The sequence below is a fragment of the Aegilops tauschii genome, chromosome 2, assembly GCF_002575655.3.
Source record: "Aegilops tauschii subsp. strangulata cultivar AL8/78 chromosome 2, Aet v6.0, whole genome shotgun sequence".
Taxonomy (NCBI): domain Eukaryota; kingdom Viridiplantae; phylum Streptophyta; class Magnoliopsida; order Poales; family Poaceae; genus Aegilops; species Aegilops tauschii.
In genome coordinates, this window is record NC_053036.3 from 565,943,429 (window position 1) to 565,963,911 (window position 20,483).

The following is a 20,483-nucleotide window of genomic DNA, read 5'->3' on the forward strand; positions in this document are numbered from 1 at the left end:
TGAACAAATCATCGCCCACAACTACTTTGTGTTCTACTCGTGCATAGAATCTACGCATAGACCTGGCTCTGATACCACTGTAGGGAACGTAGCAGAAATTCAAAATTTTCTACGCATCACCAAGATCAATCTATGGAGTAACTAGCAACAAGAGAGAGGGGAGTGCATCTTCATACCCTTGAAGATCGCGATGCGGAAGCGTTGCAAGAACGCGGTCGGTGGAGTCGTACACGAAGCGATTCAGATCGCGGCCGAATCCGATCTAAGCACCGAACAACGATGCCTCCGCGTTCAACACACGTGCAGCCCGGTGACGTCTCCCACGCCTTGATCCAGCAAGGGAGAGGGAGAGATTGGGGAAGACTTCGTCCAACAGCAGCACGACGGCGTGGTGGTGGTGGAGGAGCGTGGCACTCCAGCAGGGCTTCGCCAAGCACTGCGAGAGACGAGGAGGGAGAGGGGTAGGGCTGCGCCAAGAGAAAGGGAGACTCGTGTCTCTGGCAGCCCCAAAACCCCCACTATATATAGGGGAAGGGGAGGGGCTGCGCCCCCATCTAGGGTTCCCCCCTTAGGGGTGGCGGCCAGCCCTAGATGCATCTGAGGGGGCGGCCAGAGGGGGAGAGAGGGGGGCGCACCCTAGGTGGGCCTTAGGCCCATCTGAGCCTAGGGTTTCCCCCCTTCCCCCCTTCCTTGCGCCTTGGGCCTCTTGTGGAAGGCGCACCAGCCCACCTAGGGGCTGGTCCCTTCCCACACTTGGCCGACGCAGGCCTCCGGAGTTGGTGGCCCCTCCCGATGGACCCCCGGAACCCTCCGGTGGTCCTGGTACATTACCGGTGACGCCCGAAACTCTTCCGGTGGCCAAAACCTCACTTCCTATATATTATTCTTTACCTCCGGACCATTCCGGAACTCCTCGTGACGTCCGGGATCTCATCCAGGACTCCGAACAACATTCGGTAACCACGTATATCTATTCCCTATAACCCTAGCATCATCGAACCTTAAGTGTGTAGACCCTACGGGTTCGGGAACCATGCAGACATGACCGAGACGTTCTCCGGCCAATAACCAACAGCGGGATCTGGATACCCATGTTGGCTCCCACATGTTCCACGATGATCTCATTGGATGAACCACGATGTCGGGGATTCAATCAATCCCGTATACAATTCCCTTTGTCAATCGGTATGTTACTTGCCCGAGATTCGATCGTCGGTATCCCAATACCTCGTTCAATCTCGTAACCGGCAAGTCACGTTACTCGTTCCGTAATGCATGATCCCGTGACTAACTACTTAGTCACATTGAGCTCATTATGATGATGCATTACCGAGTGGGCCCAGAGATACCTCTCCGTCATACGGAGTGATAAATCCCAGTCTCGATTCGCGCCAACCCAACAGACACTTTTGGAGATACCTGTAGTGTACCTTTATAGCCACCCAGTTACGTTGTGACGTTTGGTACACCCAAAGCATTCCTACGGTATCCGGGAGTTGCACAATCTCATGGTCTAAGGAAATGATACTTGACATTAGAAAAGCTCTTAGCAAACGAACTACACGATCTTGTGCTATGCTTAGGATTGGGTCTTGTCCATCACATCATTCTCCTAATGATGTGATCCCGTTATCAATGACATCCAATGTCCGTGGTCAGGAAACCATAACCATCTATTGATCAACGAGCTAGTCAACTAGAGGCTCACTAGGGACATGTTGTGGTCTATGTATTCACACATGTATTACGGTTTCCAATTAATACAATTACAACATGAACAATAGACAATTATCATGAACAAGGAAATATAATAATAACCATTTTATTATTGCCTTTAGGGCATATTTCCAACAACACAGAGCACCTCTCCCACTCGCCTTTCTCTGGGTCGGAACGGGAGGAGGAGTTGGGAATGCTAGCCATGTTGGAGTGGTCTTTCCTGGCAATCTCTGAGGATTTTCTCCGCGTGGTGCCGAATGGATCTGAGACCCAATCTCTTTAAATAGACGCTTTCTTGCATGGCTGGGGTGTTATTTGCAAAAAATACCCTCACCGTCCGCGTTCGCCCGACACGTCGAAGCTGAAGTCGTAGATGCACAGAAGCTGAGGGGTGCGTCATTGAATTAAAAGCCGAATACATTACTTGGAAGTCGTCGGAGGAGGAACCCGCCTTGCAATGCCGAAGACAACCTGCGTGCCGAACATCTCGTCATTGAAGCCTGGTTTGGGGGCTATTGAGGAAATCCTGGACTAAGGGGTCCTCGGGCATCCGGCCTGTTAGCCATGGGCCGGCCGGACTGATGGGCTGTGAAGATACGAAGACCGAAGACTGCACCCGTGTCCGGATGGGACTCTTCTTGGCGTGGAAGGCAAGCTTGGCGACCGAATATGTAGATTCCTTTCTTTGTAATCGACCTTGTGTAACCCTAGATCCTCCCGGTGTCTATATAAACCGGAGGACTTAGTCCGGAGAGGATATACTCATTACCATAGTCATACAGGCTAGACTTCTAGGGTTTAGCCATCTCGATCTCGTGATAGATCAACTCTTGTAATTCTCATATTCATCAAGATCAATCAAGAAGGAAGTAGGGTATTACCTCCATAGAGAGGGCCCAAACCTGGGTAAACATCGTGTCCCCTGTCTCCTGTTACCATCGACCTTAGATGCATAGTTCGGGACCCCCTACCCGAGATCCGCCGGTTTTGACACCGACACACCCCTCATTATTATAGTACAAATTGTCCTATAAATCTTGGCTTAACCAAAAGACTATAAAGTATATGCTAAGATCTTGAGGTGGGCAACCACTTGAAGGAACAAAAAGTAGGCGATGTTGCCACTCAAATATGAGAACTAATTTTCTAAAATAAATTTTAAAAAAGTATTAGTCCACTCAATTGGTTTGTCAAATTAGTTAATCACCAAAACCGAATAGAGGTTTATAAGATGCACTCTTGGTTTTCAATAGTGGGTAATATATAAAAGTCAGGAAGGTATCAGTTAGAACTGACATCTGCAACAACGCATCATCAAAAGTTGGTCAATATATCGATTATGAATATAATCAAATATTTAAAAACTAAAAGAGATAAAGTAACGGTGATCTGCAACAAGTAGCAACGCCAACCATCCCTTGACTCACATGGATGCAAGAATGATTCTCCAAAAGCAGCACCTTCATGAAAGAAACAACACACAAGTGCTGCCTGTTGCCGAATTCAACCACTTAATAAAGGTTGGATCATGAATTAAAGATCACGTGCGAACAAAATCCAACCAATGCCTTCAACAAGGGAATAATGTGACACCGTCATTGCTACTACAACCAATTAAGACCAAACATAGGTGTTTCATCACAGAGCTCGAGACTAGATACTCGAGAAAGCAGCACCAAACACAAAGTCACATGTGTTGCTGCCTTCACTTGCTAAACCAAACAAGATGATGATGGCGTGCATGACTTTGACATGGCCATTACCAACAAGAGTCGCTCGTGGAGCCAAGGGCACCCAAGTAGCAAATGGGACACTGATCACATATCGTTTAACAAGAGAGAAAGGTCAATAGCATAGCCAAAATTCCACATTGGGGATGCTTTGATAGCCTCGCACCCCTATCGCAAGTGATAGTAAATATAGATCTAGGAATGGCCATTGGCCTAAGGCAGATCAACCACACGGGCCACTTTGCCACAACAACGCCTCACACTACCACAAACTGCCACCGGCAGCTCCGTTAGCACCACCAAAACAACTCGCATGGACACAAGATAGTCGGATTGAGCCACGAGAAGTCGGGGGACTCCATACACGAGGCCAAATGAGACTTGCCATGCCATGCCGCTGATTTCTACTAACATCCACCGTTTGTTGTACATTTGCACTCCCACTTGGCCACCTCCACTGAGAGGATCCCACCGTCCTCTTCACCGGCAGCAACCTCCGGAGGCAGCATATGAGAAGGGAGAGATGATGTGTGTGTGTGGGGGGGGGGGGGGGGGGGATGAAGTGTTGATCCGGCGTCCTGGTTGCCCACCTCAAGATCTTACCATATACTTTATAGTCGGTCTAGGGCTTGTCCCTGGAGGGAGGCGACACCAGGATGTCGGATCAACACTTATCCATGTGTTAACATAACAAACAAACAAAAAGCGCGCTAGTGTTTTCCCTTTTGATATGTTTCAAACTTTCAAAGTAGCGTTGTTACCTCTGACTCTAACACAAACAAACATGTTATAACCCAACAAACCAAACACGTAACAGTTTTCTTGATTTTCTTGCTTTCAAACCTGGCGTAGTGACATTCAACCAACAAAGAAACATGCTGCTAACTCCGGAGCGCCATTCGTGGAACCCACTGAAGCAAAACAACATAAAGGATAATCAGTAGGGTACAGTACTCGAAGAAGAACACTGCGAATCTCCCATGAACAGACACGTACGTGATCCCTAAGCATGCCTAAACAAGTTCATATACACAACTACATCAACTGTGGCCTACGGTATAAGTATGTCCAGGCTGAAACACTCCCAAGGCACCTTTCCTCAGCTGGCATTTTGCGCCTGGTCCTGCTCAATGAAGTCCAGCGCTTGCTCCTTTGACACCACGTCGATGTAGCTCACTCTACTCTTGTGCGCCACGCCGTAGATCTTATCCGCGACTTTCAGAATCTCTGGCCTGAATGTGGTTGCGATGAACTGGGTGTCCGCCATGTCAGCCAGACGTCGCACCACGTCTACAACAACACTTAAGGAAAACAGCAATAAGCTTTCCCATGTTTTAATTAGTTCGTTAGAAAAACAAGCACATAGAGATCCTTCCATGGCGAGGAGAAACAGTCAAGCGAAAGAAAAGGAGTTAAAGGATACTGCCGACGGCTGTTCTGTACTGAGAATCCAGAGCGGCGTCGATCTCGTCGAAGAGGTAGAACGGAGCCGGATCACATCGTTGGATGGCAAAGATCAGTGTCAATGCCACCACTGTCTTCTGTCCCCCGGACAACTGTTTCATGGACTGAGTGTCTCCCTTGCCAGTGAAGGAAACCTGAAACGTGATTGAGCACGATCATCCAAACAGGGCGCGATCACCATAATAATTCAGGAATAGTATCACAACATCATCTGGATTTTTATGATGGGGTTAGAATATATTTCATGAATGCATAGAAGACCTCTGCAGAGAACACATGCCTTGACTTTCACGCCAACGTATTTGTCGATTCTCCCTTTAGGATCTGCTTCACGAGGCCCGTCCTCATCATTGTCATCGTCTTCAGCATCACCATCCTACAGAAATCGAGGGGAGTTAGGAAGTCTCAGAATATAATTTATCTTTCAAACACACATGTGAAAGAACAAAAATCAGAGTGTTCAGAGAAACCCCCAAAAGATTAGAAAGATTCTTCTTATAAAGAAGTATAGATAATGGATAAGAAGCCCAAAAGTGCAAACAAAGGAAAGAAACCTTTTTCTTCATCATAACCAAGGCTCCATGGCCACATTGCACTAATTCAGAGAACACTTCGCGGAAGTGCCTTCCAACTCCTTTAAACGTGCGTTCGATCGATTCATCCTTTTTTTGGTCTAAAAGCGATATCAAGTCTCGAATTTTCTGCCATTCCAAGCAGCAGATTTTATGAGATTACAGGCTTAGGATGATCATAATGGAAACAGGTTTTACTGATCAAAAAGCTTACCTTGTCACCAAGGGCAAGTTCATCCCGTCTTCTCCGCAGTTGATCGCGTTGTTCATTGAAGTTCACATACTGGTCAAGAGCCTTTTGGTTGACATGACTAAATTGCTTCAACTGCTCATTGCGGTCATGAAGCAGCTTCTGCAGCAGCAGCCTATCTTTTCCATTGTATCTATATTTTTTGCCAGCAAAAAAAGATGAGCTAACACGGTATCATCACACCACCATATTTATGTGCTGATAATCACTAGCACCTATTCCCCGGCTCCGTGATTTTTAACTTGCGCTCCGCCAGCTCCCAGAGCGAGAGTGTGGAGCGGAGGAGGGCCGAACAGGCCCCTAGTACATGATAATGAACCATACAAAAAAAGGGCTCCACATTGTGCAACTGACTCAGAAAGTTTAGCAGCTTAAGAAAAATGGAAACATACTTTTCAAAAGCATCAGCAGGCAACGAGCCCAAATCTCGCATCTTTTTCATACACTCTGCTTGCTTGGCCAGATGCATTCTCCTTCTGTTCATCAACTGTTCCAAGTCGTTCGCTGCATCTTGCACAGTCTGCCCCAAATTAGCTTGAACCACCTGTGTTCCATATGTACAAGTTATATAACAAGTCAACACTATACAAACTAAAACCCCGAAAAACAGTCTTGCTGTATAAGTTAGCTTCAGATCATCCCTTTGTTTTTTCAGTTGCTCCATCTTTCCCATAAAGTCATTAATTGCATCAACATTAGCTGCCCAAATTAAGGATCATTTAAGGGTTAAGGCGCATCTCCATCTAGTAAAACACAAAAGTGAAAGAAAAGTCAACCGATGCTGATATACCCTGCAGAAGTGCAGTCAACTCATCAAGATTGCTCTTCGACTGTTTCAGATGTTGCTCTTTTGATTTGACTTCAAGAGGCAAGGCTTCAGAATCTGCAGATGAAATTATCGCTTCCAGCTCTTCCTGGCGCCTCGTCAGATTAGCTGATAAATTGGTCTCCAGTTCTTCTTTTCTTGTTTCAATCAGTATTACATAATAATTTGCACTTTTGTTAGAGCTAATAGAGACTTCTGCTTCGGTACAAGCATGGTTACAAAGCTTCATTAGACAACCTCAATGCGATTGTTTTTACACAAGAGAAACTTCTCCTTCAATGCAGCAATTTCAGGATTCAACCGCGAAAGGAGATCTCTTTCTTCTGATGTTAGCTGGTCAATCAGTTCTGTTCCCATCTCATTATTTTTCGTTGCAATGCCAGATTGGATTTGCTCAATTTGGTTGCGGATGTTGTCGAGTGATTTCTCCTGCAAGGTAGAAACTATAAGGCTAAGGCTACATTCCAGACACAATTACAGCAGGCGTAAATAAGGATTCACATATACATCTAGACCAATACTAATACTACTAATACTCCTTAACAATAAAAAGAAGGGGAGTCTACCATCAGCAATGAAGAAACAAAGTAGAACTGATTAAGTACCTTCTTTCCAAGGGCTTTCTCAAGTAATCCTTTTTGCTTCATTGCCCTGGTAATATCATCCTTAAACTGTTCCAACTCTGACTTGGCATGATCACGTTCCGCATCCACTTGTTGATGTTTGGTAACTAAATCCATAATTTTTCTATCTATATGTATGGGAAGTTAAGAAAGAGGACTCGTGGATGTATAAGAGTTTTCTTGCAGATAAACAGTAAACATCTGGAGAACTTATCAAATTTTCTTCACACATTCAAATTATTTTGGACATGGAGCCAACAAAATAGAAGCATGCAACATGAAGTTTATTTTGGACATGGAGCAAACAAAATAGAAGCAAGCGACATGAAGTCATAAGTTTCTGTAAACTTTGGTGTACTGGTAACTGAGTACGCACACACCCATATGCTTTGATCAAGTGTAAGGCGGCACAAACACCAGATCATTCTGCAATAGTAGTTAAACCTATGTAGGTTGCATACTTATTTCTATGTAAATAGTAGTGACAATGAGCTCCAATGCAAGCAAGGAATCTCAAATTAAAATGTGGGATGAAAAACCTGAACTATTTTGCCCGCCAGGCCTGCGGTAAGAAGCACTAGTAGATGTATATTTAGCTGCAGTGGACATGTACTACAAGGAAAGAACATATAGTCTTTGCACTAGACTCTTGCAAGAGAAATAGGAATATCATTTAACCAAAGCAGGATATCGTGTAGCTCTTTCCCCACATTCTTTAGATGTGCCGTCTTTTCCTCGATTGTTATTTTATTGTCCCTAATTATTTTTACATACTTCAATCTTGAGCGCCTATAGTCAAAGAAACCTCCTGTCATACCACCGTCACTTGAAACTTGATCACCTGAGAATAATCGGAGTGTCAATTTATGTGTTAACAATAATATAATGACAAGGACAAGTCAAGAGCAAGAGTTTAGAGCTACCATCAAGTGTGATGCAATCTAGATCATTGCTGCGTGCAACCCTGGTCGCAGTTTCCAGGTCCCGGCATATAACTGTCCTACCAAAAATCTGACAGAAGTTTCAAAGTTAGCTAAAAATGAATTGTATGGAGGTGAAAAGAAGTGCAACTTTGAAATAATAAATACCAAAAAATCTAGCCTAGGTGATTGTAGGAGTGAAGCTACTTAATATGGATGAGGATGGGTCACTGACTCATTGATAAGCATGTAGAAATGCCATAACCACCCTAAAAAAGTGCTCTAAAAGGTAAACATGCACGAATGGAAACATGGGAATGAAGAGAACAATATTTCGAAGCAACACAAGACCTTATTATGTACTTAACGCTAGTTATCTGACAAGTTAATGCTATTTTAGTACTATGTGTTGAGATTATGATGATGTTTAGACCAAAGTATAGTATCTATAGTGTAAATTTTCAATATCTTTGAACTGTGGCACCCCCAGAACTGAGATCCTAGGCCCGCCACTGCTGACACCTGCAGATAAATTTGAATGATAATCTGGTACTGCTACGATCAAGGACATATGCAAGACATCACCGAACAAGGATATTCATATACAACTATTAAAATTTTTGACATGGCACCTGTAACTCGAGAGATTTTTTTGGATGCCAAGACACCAAGCAAACAAAGGCAATAAGGAATAAAAAGGAGGCATTCAACACAAACAAAGGGTAAAATTGACCAGAATAGAGCCTGAACTAAATTAACCATGATAGCCCAATAAAAGATGTATTGGAAGGAGAAAATAAAATAAAAAACTTGAATGACCAGTTCAAAAGCAGGGCGATGATCGGCGCGGTACTTTAACTTCTTCAACAGTGGAACAAAATCAGAACTTTGTGGAATATTGACGCTAGGAGCGTACACTCTGTTCAGTGGTATGAAAGTCACCCGTCCATCTTTTTCTTCATTTTCGCGTGAAGGTTCATCTTTACGTTTTGTCCATATCTTAATTATCTCCGTTGATATGTCGTCATTTTCAACCACCACATGGAGCAAGCTAATTCACATCGGTAAAGAGCAGGTTATTCAACAGTAAATGGTGAAATGAAAGGAAAGGGATTCAAGACAAGAGGGCAGTTCTGGACCTATTTCCAGCAGCGACCTCAACAGCTGTAAAAAACTTCTCCTCGCAGTCAATTAGTTCTAATACTGGACCAAAAACTCCGCGCTTTTTATGTTCCCTGACTATTTTGTCAACATAATTCAGGCCTCTCCTGGTATCCTGTGGAAGAAAACAAAATTAGCACCATGCAAAGATGCTTTCAAGTGGTCCTTGTGGAGAAAGAATAATAATGCTACAGTATATGCCTAAAGAGGCGAGATCTGCAAAAAAAAACATTTGGAGGACGGGCTCCAAGCAGCCCTTTAGTTTATTTTTCTTGAAAACTTATTTTCGCATTTTAAAAGAAATCGGATACAATGTGTGCATATACATATACATTATACTCTGTTCGAATGAAGTTCCATCAAAATATAATTTCATATGTAGTGTACAAAAAAAGACGAATACATGTATAAAAATGGGCTTATTTTTTATTGTATTTTGGCCAAAATTTTATCTATTTTGTATAGCTTACAACTCACCGTATTATTTAATAAAAATGTACAGATCCTTAAAGAACATGTATATGTGTTCACATAATTATTTTTGTTTTTTTAGAAACTTTGAAATTGCATATTTTATTTTCCTAACAAAAATCATGGAAAATTTGTTATCAAAACAATGAAGCAATGTACAATCAAACTAATGAATTTCTTTTTTTGGTCATAATATGGCATTCTGCCCTGGAATCATTTACAGATGGATATATAATATGCAATGCAATGCGCAAGTACGTACATAGGAATAAGAATGGAAACCCTTTGAAGGTAATATAGCAGCACCACTAAGTAATATTAAGAAAAGATATGTCTGCTAAAAAAGATATGTACAAAATGATATATTTTGCATACCCTGGGTGTGGCATAGTCCAGACTCTTGCATGCCTTCACAAGATCTTCCTTTAGCCGATCGATTTCAGCTGTTACGCTATTTTCCTGCTTCCACAATGATCTGTGACATTTACTTTCTACTTAGTATATAAAATCTAAAGCAACACACCTTTAATCAAATCACAAAGTTGTAAATGTTAAGAAATGTGCGTACTTCCTTTCATCTTGAAGTGCATCTTTCTGCTGCACAAAGTCATTATAGTCCTTTTGTCTGTTTGCAAGAGCAGACTCTAACTTGCCGGATTCACTTCTCCGAGACTCGATGTAGTTCATCAAGTTATTAATTTCATCTTTGAGTTTCTGAATTTCTTCTTGGAGTAAGCTTTCCTGTCATAAAAGAAAATCCAATTAATGAGTAGAGTAGCACATCAAAACAAAGGTCCAGGATGAAATTTGAAGCATCAAACAGGTCACTGGTTCAGTACCTGCTTTCTATTCGATGAAAGTACACGCTCAAGATCATGAATTTCTTTCCGAAGCCACTTATCTCTGGCAGCCTCATTCTTAAACTGAGTTGCCCTCCCCTGTTTTTGGTACAATACGCCAAGCTGCTTCTCGCGGTCCGTTATGCTATCCCCACAAAGTGCGACGTGTCAAAATGAATATCCATCAACAGGTAAAATTTATCTGTTATGTTTTACCTTTTTGACATCTCCTCCTCTTCCTGCAATTTGGCCTGGTGCGCATTACTGATTTCGGCCAATTCAGACTTTGACCTTTCACTCTCTTTCCTCATACTGTGTAAATCCTTCGCAGCTTCATCCTAACGATTGAATCCTTTTAGTGCGGCAACAAAACAAAATTACTCGAATCCATGAGAAATCCAAAAGCGCGGCATACCTTTGCTCGTTTTTCATTTGAAATTCTGTCTTCTATATCTCTCAGATCCAGTTCAATCTGAGTGACTAGCTTTAGTGCTTTAGTACGCTTCTTCTCGGCATCTTCCTTTTGAGACTTGATTTCATCTATCCCTTCTGTACAGACTTCTATTTCTTTATCAAAACTCTTGACCTTCTCACGTACATCTGCCACTTCATCATCCGCATTAGACAACATTTCAGAAAAAAAAATTCGATCATCATCCATCTAACAAGAGATAAATCAAATGAGGTGCGTAGAATAAGCATTACATTATACAACAGGATCGATGATTTAAGTAGGTTGGATCTAGGGTATCTCCTTTTGGAGACAATGCCTTGTGCAATGGCTACAATCCATGGAGTTAACATTCAAAGTGATATAGCATGTATAATGGCACATGAGAATGCTTACAAGACTGTGCGGAGAAGCATCTTACACATTTCCAGAAATGCTACTGAAGAAATACAGGTGTTGTTCAACAAAATGGAGAATATCATCCATTAACAATTGTTTGTCTCCAATATATTTTTTTGTTGTTGTGTCACTTAATTCATCAGTGCACAAAAGGGGCAGCTCATGTTATGTGTCACTATGCTTCATAAGGTATTTCTAGTTTTCTAGACTCGAGTTTTTTGAGCATTGATGAGGAGCTCCAAGAACTGTGGAAGACAGTCAAACAGCGATACTCGGGTGATCATTTGAGTGGGAATTGTTAATGATGTGTTCAGCCTTCAATCATTTTGTAATGAGACTATTCGAAGTTACCTGATAGAACATAATAATATCCAAGGTGAAACTATGTAATGTAACAAAAGGGAAAGACTTACTGAAACTAATTCATTTTTAGTATCATTCAGTTCATGGTCCAACAGATTATACTCAAGCGATCTTCTTTCTTTGTCCAGCTCCTGGTACTTCTCTAGCTCTTCTTTCTCTTCATCAAGTTCTCTCAATCTTTCCTCCAGGTAGTGGACAGTTTGACCAATCTGCTTCCTTTTATGGGCTGTTATTAATCAAATAATTAATGGACGTCTCAACAGATCATTGGAAAAAATATACAGGTATTTTTTGGTGATTTAAACTCGCCTGTTTCTTGCAATATTTTCAAGCTCTCCCGACGCCTATCTTCGTAAACACGCGTACCACCAATCTCTTTGAGAAGATCCAGTCGTTCAGAATCCTTCATTAGAGTAAGGGATGCAATCTACATGTGAAAACTTTGTTAATATCATATTTGGACACATCAGAGGAACAATCAGATGAAAACAATATTTACCTTTCCCTGCTGGACAATATAGTATGGATTAGAACGAGAGAAGCCAGCACTCTCCAGCAGGTTCATGACTTCAGTTTTACTGAATATGGTAGCAACAAGAAGTGGGTCTCAGCAAGCGACAAGATACAACACTACTAACCGGTGTATATCATAAGACATACCTAACATGTTTCCCATCAAGGTAGTATTCATCCTTCTTTGAAGAAACCGTCCTCCGGAGCCGTACCTCTTCTCTATCAACCTGCCGGAAAATTGAATAGTTTAATTACAGGACTTTCAGAGTCTCTGGACCAGCCATATCGGTGGAGAGCAAAGTAGTGTCCGTAATGATTTTCACACACTCATATGGATGAGTATTGATATTTATCTCGGTGAAGTACAACGCTGCTTAAGAGTCAAGTAGTTGATTTGAATCAAATAAACTAACGCTGAATAATTCAGAGGACTTACTGGAATACGGTTGTCTGAATTATCAAACAGTATCTCAACAAAGGCAGATATAACCGAGTGTCCAGCACCTTCCTGGAGATGGACACTAGTATCAAACACCAGTCACTTGTTTCAACTATTCAGGTTTGATCGAAGAAAAGACGAGGCATACATGGAGAAGAGCTCCCCGCCTATCCTCACAGCGCAGGTTCTGAAACATGTCGCTTAGGACAAAGCGTATAGCTAGAGCATTTATCATGGCCAAATTAGGAAGAAAGCAGCGTGTAAGTGTCAACAAGCATAAGAAAGGATAGTAATTCAGCATAACCGTGCGTTTGAAAATATTACCGTGGAAAAAGTTCGATTTGCCAGATCCATTTGCGCCAACTGGGACGAACAGTTAAATCAATGTTAGTTCATTAAGAGTGCAAAATTATGAAGTGTATTTCCATCATACTTGGAATGAATTTGATACTTAACCGATATGCCAATCGGTAAAGATTGCTAAAACTCATAGTAGCAATTAAACAGTGAATGGATTCCTGGATTAACACTAGAGTCTGCAAATTGCCAATTTTATCGACGGGCTGATATTGGCAAAACACAAGTACTCTACAGCCAAGTTGGTTACAGGGAGGAATATAAATTACCAACTACGTTAACTTTGGGGCTGAAAGGGTCTGTCGAGGTCTCCTCCCTGTAGCTCTTAAACCCTTGGATCACGACCTGCGTAGACAGCCATTAATTACGTCAACAGGAAGCAGTGATGTGACAAGAGTTAAATCACCCCAGTGCTAGCTAGCAGAGTTACCTTCTTGATATACATGGTTCAGATGTGAGAGAGAGATCACGCCACAATATAATTCTGCCAAAGATAGGACGGTCAATCGTGAGCACAGCATCCAGGAGAAGTATACTAAAATTGTAGCAAATGAGTGGAACTGCCGCGCGCACTAAGGTGGTGCTGTTTGGTTCAAAACCGTAAGGTGGCGACGTCGGCGGGAACGCGATGTCCCTCCGGAGAGGAAGAGCACGTACGGGAACTGCGCGTGATCGTGGTGACGCGTGCGCGTGAGAGGCGGCCGGCGGTGTTGGTCGACGGGGTGGGAGGAGCACGGGGTAGGATCGAGGCGTCGGCGGTGACGCTTACAAGGTACGGCAGGCACGGTTGCGGCAGAGCTCTAGGGCATCCGGCCGGTGGTGGACTACGGGAGGGGTTGAGAGCCACGATGGTAGTAGACTCGCGAGGAAAGAGGAAGGAAAGGTACGGGAAATCAGGACGGAGGAGAAAGGAAGTTACGGCAAAAGAGGAAGAGTTAATTTGGCTCCGGAGAGCAGATAATTTCCTTTTTGCATATATTTTCTACAAAGATATAGTACCTTTATGAAATGCGTATACCGTCTATTGAATTCATGCTCCGGCTAACTCATCCAAAAATCCGAACTGGTGGAGAGAGGCGAGCAATATATTTCGACACCATCGTCGTGAGAAAACGTTCATCTGGCACACACTAGTCTACCACTCTGCCACATTTTTCATATCCCTTGCCTCGGCGAACCAACACGTGGTTCGATGGTTAGGAGGTTGGTTGTATGGTGCGGAACAACTCATCGATATCACCATGAACCCATCATCAACCCAAAAGTTTGTAACTGGAATAACGAGGCAAATTTGACAATTTTGACCTCGGGACGAAATCAATTCACAGAATGAACTACCCGTGAAACTATTTCACGCCCCTGGCCTTTTTGTGTAGCGTCCGCCACGCCGGCGCCACACTCTACGGTGCAGCGCCTAGCTCGGGGTCGTTGCACATCTGTCCACTGTGGCAGGCCTGGGCCCCGCACCCAGCAGTGCAGCGCCTCCGAGCTAGGCGCCACACATGTAATGTGCACCGCCTAGCCCTCGGGCGCTGCACTGTGAGTTACATCCAGCCGCGGCGACCCTCTCCTCCCCCACCCACCCCATTGCCACCTGTTACAGAACCAGAAGAAGCCGCGGCGGCGGCCCTCTCCTCTCCCCCTCTCAATCCCCTCTCCCAAATCCATCAGATCTGACGATTTTGTCCGTGGATTCCTTCACCAATCCATCCTAGAAGGTACCCTCCTCCGATCCCCTTCTTTCTATCCATATAATGTATGCTATTTTGAAGATTTTGAGGAACCCTTGTTTGATTTGATTAGATTTGAATGTTGCATGTATTATAATCTTGCATGTACCTAATTTTGCAACCCTAGTTTAGTATATTTTATTGAAAAGATATGGTTTGGATACATAGGTTGACATGTTATTTTATATGGAAAAGAGATTTGTATTTAATCTTGCATGAAGTAGGCCTAGTTTAGTTTATTTGTGTTGAAATTATATTTGTATTGACAAGAATGCTTTGGATACATATGCTTTGAATTTTGCATCTAGTAGGCGTACTTTAATTTATTTGTATTCAAAAGATAATTGTGTTGACAAGAAAGCTTTTTTTTTAATTGTTAGGATGGTTTGGCTTCTCGATGATCACTGGGACAAACAACACCGGTCGTATGCTATGTCGGTGGAGCAGCGGGTAATAATGAAAGTTGCCGGTGTTATGAATTTCGTGTTTATTTCAAACACAAATGCCCCATATGTAATTTATGATTTGTTTGTTTGTGGAGCTTGCACCTCTGAAGCTTCGGTCTCACGGGGTCACCCTTGGGTGGATGCGCTATGATGAGCGGTACACACCGTATGTAAGGGAGACAGGACTTCTCCCTTTCATTCAGTTGGTCAGCCGGTCGATGCCACCCAACAATGTTGCAGCACTCACCGCGCTTATTGATCATTGGAGGCCGGAGACACACAGTTTCCATCTTTGGACCGGGGAGATGACCGTGACGCTCCAGGATATTGCTATGATCACCGGTCTTTCTATCGATGGGAATTCTCTATGTATGAACACCGATTCTAATGGGTGGCGCACGCAGATGCATGCCCTTATCGGTATGGTTCCTCCGGAGCCTCGGGAACCAGAAGCAGAAGACAAGAAGAAGGAAAGAGTCGCAGCAGGTGCTCCTTTCACGTGGATTACATTGCACTTTGGTACTTGCCCTGAGGAAGCTAATGAGGACACGGTCAAGACATATGCTCGTGTCTACATGTGGTACGTGATATCCAGAACTATGTTTGCTGATGGCACAGGCAAGAATGCTCCATGGATGTGGCTAAAGGCGTTGACCGTCTTCGATAGCAAATGGAGTTGGGGTTCGGCGACACTGGCTTACTTGTATCGACAGGTATGAAGTTGTTTCCTTTTCACTTCATTGATACATTATCAATGCGATCTTGCTGTTAATTCAACCATGTTCTCTTTTATGTGCAGTTGGACGAAGCCTGTTGTAGGCAATCTGGAGGTATTGGTGGTTGTCTGCTCGCACTTTCCATATGGAGCTGGGAGCGTTTGCCGGTTGGACGATCGAAGACCGTGAAGTACGAGGATTGGGACGACAAAGACGGCCCACTACGGCTCCCCACTTGGGCTCACAAGTGGGATGTGTTAAATGAGACGACGGATGATCCCTCGGTCATGTACAAGTTGTACAAGAGCGAGCTAGACGCGATCACGCCTGAGCAGGTGAATCGACATTGCATAAGTGATTATCATGCTTCTATCGTAACTCGATATTAATTTTGCATTCTATCTCATTTTGCAGGTGGAATGGGAGCCATATGGAAAAGGAGAGAGTTTTGATAACCCTATAGAGTTCAGGCTGAATCCGATGTGCACTAGGGATAGGGATCTCTAGCATATGCGGTGCCCACTGATATGCAACTGGGCGGTTGTGACACCCAAGTTTTTATTTGGATTTTTCAAAAAGATTTTATCTGACTTGAGGGAAGTGATTTAAATTTTTTTCTTCAAAAGAACTCTCCCTTTCAAATATTTTTCTCATGACAAGAGTTTTATTTGGATTCACCCAAGACTTGCTTTTGGTCTTGGAGGTCCTTGCCTTTTTATTTGAACTCAATACAAAATGCTTTTCACTTGAGAAAAATGGCTTTTGAAAATCTCCTTGAAAATGCACTATGGCTTTTGGAATAATCCTTTGCCACTTTCAACTTTTCTCTCTTGCCATGGCCTTAGTGCAAATCCACTCTCCTAAACCTTCCCTCATCTTTGGATCATGATTTGCATCAAATCCAGCAAGCTGAACCTCCTCCTAGATTTATTTTCCATTTAAATCTATTCAAACAAATTTCTGTCTTCTATTCTAGCCATTGGTGATTTACAAAGGAACTCCACTTTCTGTTTTGATTTTTGCCCCCAAACCGTTTTCCCTTCCTAGTCCTTTGAACCCTCAACCAAGATCCATGAAGATCCACTGGCCTTCAGTTCAAAATTTTCAAACTACACTTGCTGCAAGTTTGGACCAGATTTGTCAAATTTGGTGAAATTCATTCAAATCCTTTTCCAAAAATTCCAAGTAAAATCAGGCAGCCTCTGGGTGCATTGAGTGGTCACCTCACCAAGTACCAGCTCCAGAAAAAAATTTCTCATTGCCAAATCATTCTGTCGAACACCTGCAGTGCTTTGTCAATGTCAAGTTCAGAGATTCAGAAATTCAGTTCAGTGCCCTACTGTCGTTTTCTTCAGAACATGTTGTCGATCTCGACAGTGCAGCGTTGGCGCCTTGCTCCTCGTCCCCTCCCCCTTGTTCCTGCTCCGCACGAACGCCTGGCACCTTGCGGACGTCGGCGACGAGCAGCAGAAGGTGCGCCGCCCCATGACCGACGCCAGCGGCGGCTTTGCGGCCGCCAGAGAGAGGCACAGCGCCGACGGCGCCACCCAGCGCCGCCCAAGCCACCGGAGCGCGCCGCGTGGCCTTCCACTCCCCCGAACGCGCTGCCACTCTCGTCGTGAACTGCAGGGCGCGGAGCGCGCTCTCTGCCGCCGACGTGCCCGTGCGGCCACTCCACCGTGGACCGACGCCGTTACGCCAAGACCAGCCGGGATTAGCGGAGGAACGACACCAGTAACCTCCACTGATGCTGCCCGACCACTCAAACCTCCTGCCAATCCACTGCATCGCCGTAATCGCTCGCCGGAGATTCTCCGTTCACGGCCACCCCGTCGATCCGCCTATAAATAGAGGCCCCGAGCTTCGACTCGAACCCACACCATCCCTGCACTCCACCTAGAGCATGCCTAGCCACTGGAAGAGCCTCGAGGAGGTCTCCTTCCTCGACTCCGGCCGCCGCGACCCGCCACGGGATCCAGCTCGATTCGCTCCCGTGCGTGCGCCTCTGCCTCCCATCTCTTGCCAGTAGCTTCACTATGCATCCCTCCTTCTGACCCGTGCTTCAATTCGAAGTTTGCAGCCCTCCACCGGAGTTCTCCACCACCACCCGAGCCGCCGTCCGCCGGAGAAAGTGTCGCCGTCGACGTGGTGCTCTCCGACGGTCGAGTCCACCACCCACCGACGCGGAAGGACACGCTGAAGCTCTTGGTACCCTCCGATCCTCCTAACTCGCCGTGGTTCGACGCCGGCGTCCACCGCAGTCTTCGGGCGCCGGCGAGCTTTTTAAACCTGACACGTGGGACCCCCTGTCAGCCTCTCTTCTGTTTCCACTCGCGAACCGTTTTCTGTTGGCGCCTTCGGGAAAATACGCTTTCCCTCTTGAGCTTGCGCATTTCCAATCGAACCGTTTTCTGTTTTCTTAGTTAAAACCCTGGAACTTTTCTGTTTCATTACAGATAGGTCCCTGGACAGAAACCTTTATAACTTTTTAATAAAAAGTGATTTTTGAGTGATTCTTTTTCTGACCTTCTTAAAATTTTGTCTAGTTTTTTATGGGATTTATTTGGAAAATTTTTGGAGAAGTTTCTGTGCACGCGTTGATTTTCACGTTAGTGCCCGTTTTCGTTATTGCCATAGGTTCCGGAAGAGGTGACGGAGCCGCGAACTTCGCCGAGCTAGACTCCGACTTCTCCGAACCAGGCAAGCATGTTTGAACATTTGATATGATAGGTGTTTTGCATGTTTGCGTGAAAGTTTGTGCGTGACTTTTGAGTATCGGTGAGTTCCCCGTTGCTTGTGAGGCAACTACCCGCATGTTCCAAAGTTGCGATGATCTCTGATGAGAGATGGCCTAATCATGTGGTGACATGAAGGGCAGCAAGGTGGTACTGTTGTAGCATGCCAGCCTTGCGTCATCCGGCAAATTCCGACGTTAACGTGGACGGAGTCACGTTATCGTTCTTTTCCCCTCCGTGCTGCCACATGTTTCATTTGCCAGGATGCGGTTTAGTAAGTTGGTAACCTCTTTTCGTGTACACACCAAACAGTGGGGCCGGGATGATGGTACCTTGGCCCAAGATTAAAGCCAGTCATCCGGTCAGGGGCATGGGTGTTTCCGGTTGGGACCAAGAGGGGGGCACCCCCTTAGAGCGCGCGTATAGAAATTTGATCCCATGCTACGCGAGGTTGTAGCCTCCCCGTCTCAAGGTTTTTCTTGAACGTTGCCGAGGGTGATCCCTGGCTTCGGAATGTTGAATGGGTGTGTACTGGTTAGACGTGTTTCTTCCAAAACACCGTAAACGGAACTAGTCCCCGTGACTACTGAAATCCGTTGGCTGTGGTTAAGTACAAACTCTGCAGAGTCAAATTCCTTCCAAGTCATCGTATCCATGATCAAGTAGTGAAGTCAGTATATCCCTATCTATCCGCGTGGAAAACTTGTCCCCTGGTGAATAAGCTCAAGTGGTGAACCCAATTTAATTATTATTACTGTGGATGGACTAATCTTATATTTTGTCTTGTGCTTGTAATAATTTACATTCTCGAGCTGCTGGATTATCGAGTTACAATATAAGCCCTTTATGTGATGTCGCTCAGACGTCCGACTGTGGCATGTATGTCTTTTACTTTCTGTTAAAAGCCCTTTATGTGATGTCGCTCAGACGTCCGACTGTGGCATGTATGTCTTTTACTTTCTGTTAAAAGCCCTTTATGTGGTGTCGCCTTGACGCCCGACTGCGGCATTATTATTATTCTTGCAGTTTCCTCTCGAGGAGTCATTCAGACACTCGTTTGGCACCAGTATTACTATTCTGCAGTTTCCTCTCGAGGAGTCATTCAGACACTCGTTTGGCACCAGTATTACTATTCTGCAGTTTCCTCTCGAGGAGTCATTCAGACACTCGTTTGGCACCAGTATTATTATTCTTGCAGTTTCCTCTCGAGGAGTCATTCAGACACTCGTTTGGCACCAGTATTATTATTCTTGCAGTTTCCTCTCGAGGAGTCATTCAGACACTTGTTTGGCACCAGTATTACTATTCTGCAGTTTCCTCTCGAGGAGTCATTCAGACCCTCGCTTGGCACCCAGTATTTATTATCTCTATGTCTGAACGCACTGGTTAACTTGTTCATATGCTTCATGTTTACATTTGTTGTATCTTATGTCCGAACTGTCTTGTGAGTACTTTCATAGTACTCACCTGGCTTGTTGATTTGGCCAGATGTTGACGAAGGCGATCTCTTGGATGAAGAGTTTGATAGCGCGTCCGACGCCTAGAGGAATCCCAGTCAGTCCTGCGCGATCCCGGATATTGGTCACTTGTATTATATACGCTTCCGCCACCCGCAATAAGTCTCCTCGAGCCTCACTCCGACGCTCGAAGAGCTGTAGTCTTCAGGAGCCATATCACTTGCTTCACGGTGATATTTCCACCACCGTTATTTTCGTGAGTTAGTAGTTATGCCACCCTATCCGCCGTCTTGTTTTATCGG

General features: G+C 44.4%; 1 protein-coding gene across 1 annotated transcript; it reads right to left on the reverse strand.

Moving 5' to 3' along the window:
* Positions 1 to 4,548: 4,548 nt before the first annotated feature.
* Positions 4,549 to 13,542, reverse strand: LOC109773573 (structural maintenance of chromosomes protein 3-like). Its single transcript, XM_040399734.1, has 29 exons — positions 13,528 to 13,542; positions 13,367 to 13,442; positions 13,065 to 13,103; positions 12,889 to 12,959; positions 12,738 to 12,809; positions 12,449 to 12,528; positions 12,288 to 12,366; positions 12,098 to 12,215; positions 11,839 to 12,014; positions 10,991 to 11,236; positions 10,792 to 10,913; positions 10,576 to 10,720; positions 10,305 to 10,477; positions 10,112 to 10,211; positions 9,244 to 9,380; positions 9,091 to 9,155; positions 8,924 to 9,060; positions 8,108 to 8,195; positions 7,876 to 8,025; positions 7,167 to 7,318; positions 6,800 to 6,990; positions 6,526 to 6,710; positions 6,334 to 6,434; positions 6,128 to 6,279; positions 5,700 to 5,868; positions 5,468 to 5,614; positions 5,194 to 5,289; positions 4,873 to 5,047; positions 4,549 to 4,739 (listed from the first exon to the last, which is right to left on the reverse strand). The coding sequence occupies exons 1-29, from the start codon at positions 13,540 to 13,542 to the stop codon at positions 4,549 to 4,551; spliced, it is 3,648 nt and encodes a 1,215-aa protein (XP_040255668.1).
* Between the last annotated feature and the right edge of the window lie 6,941 nt (positions 13,543 to 20,483).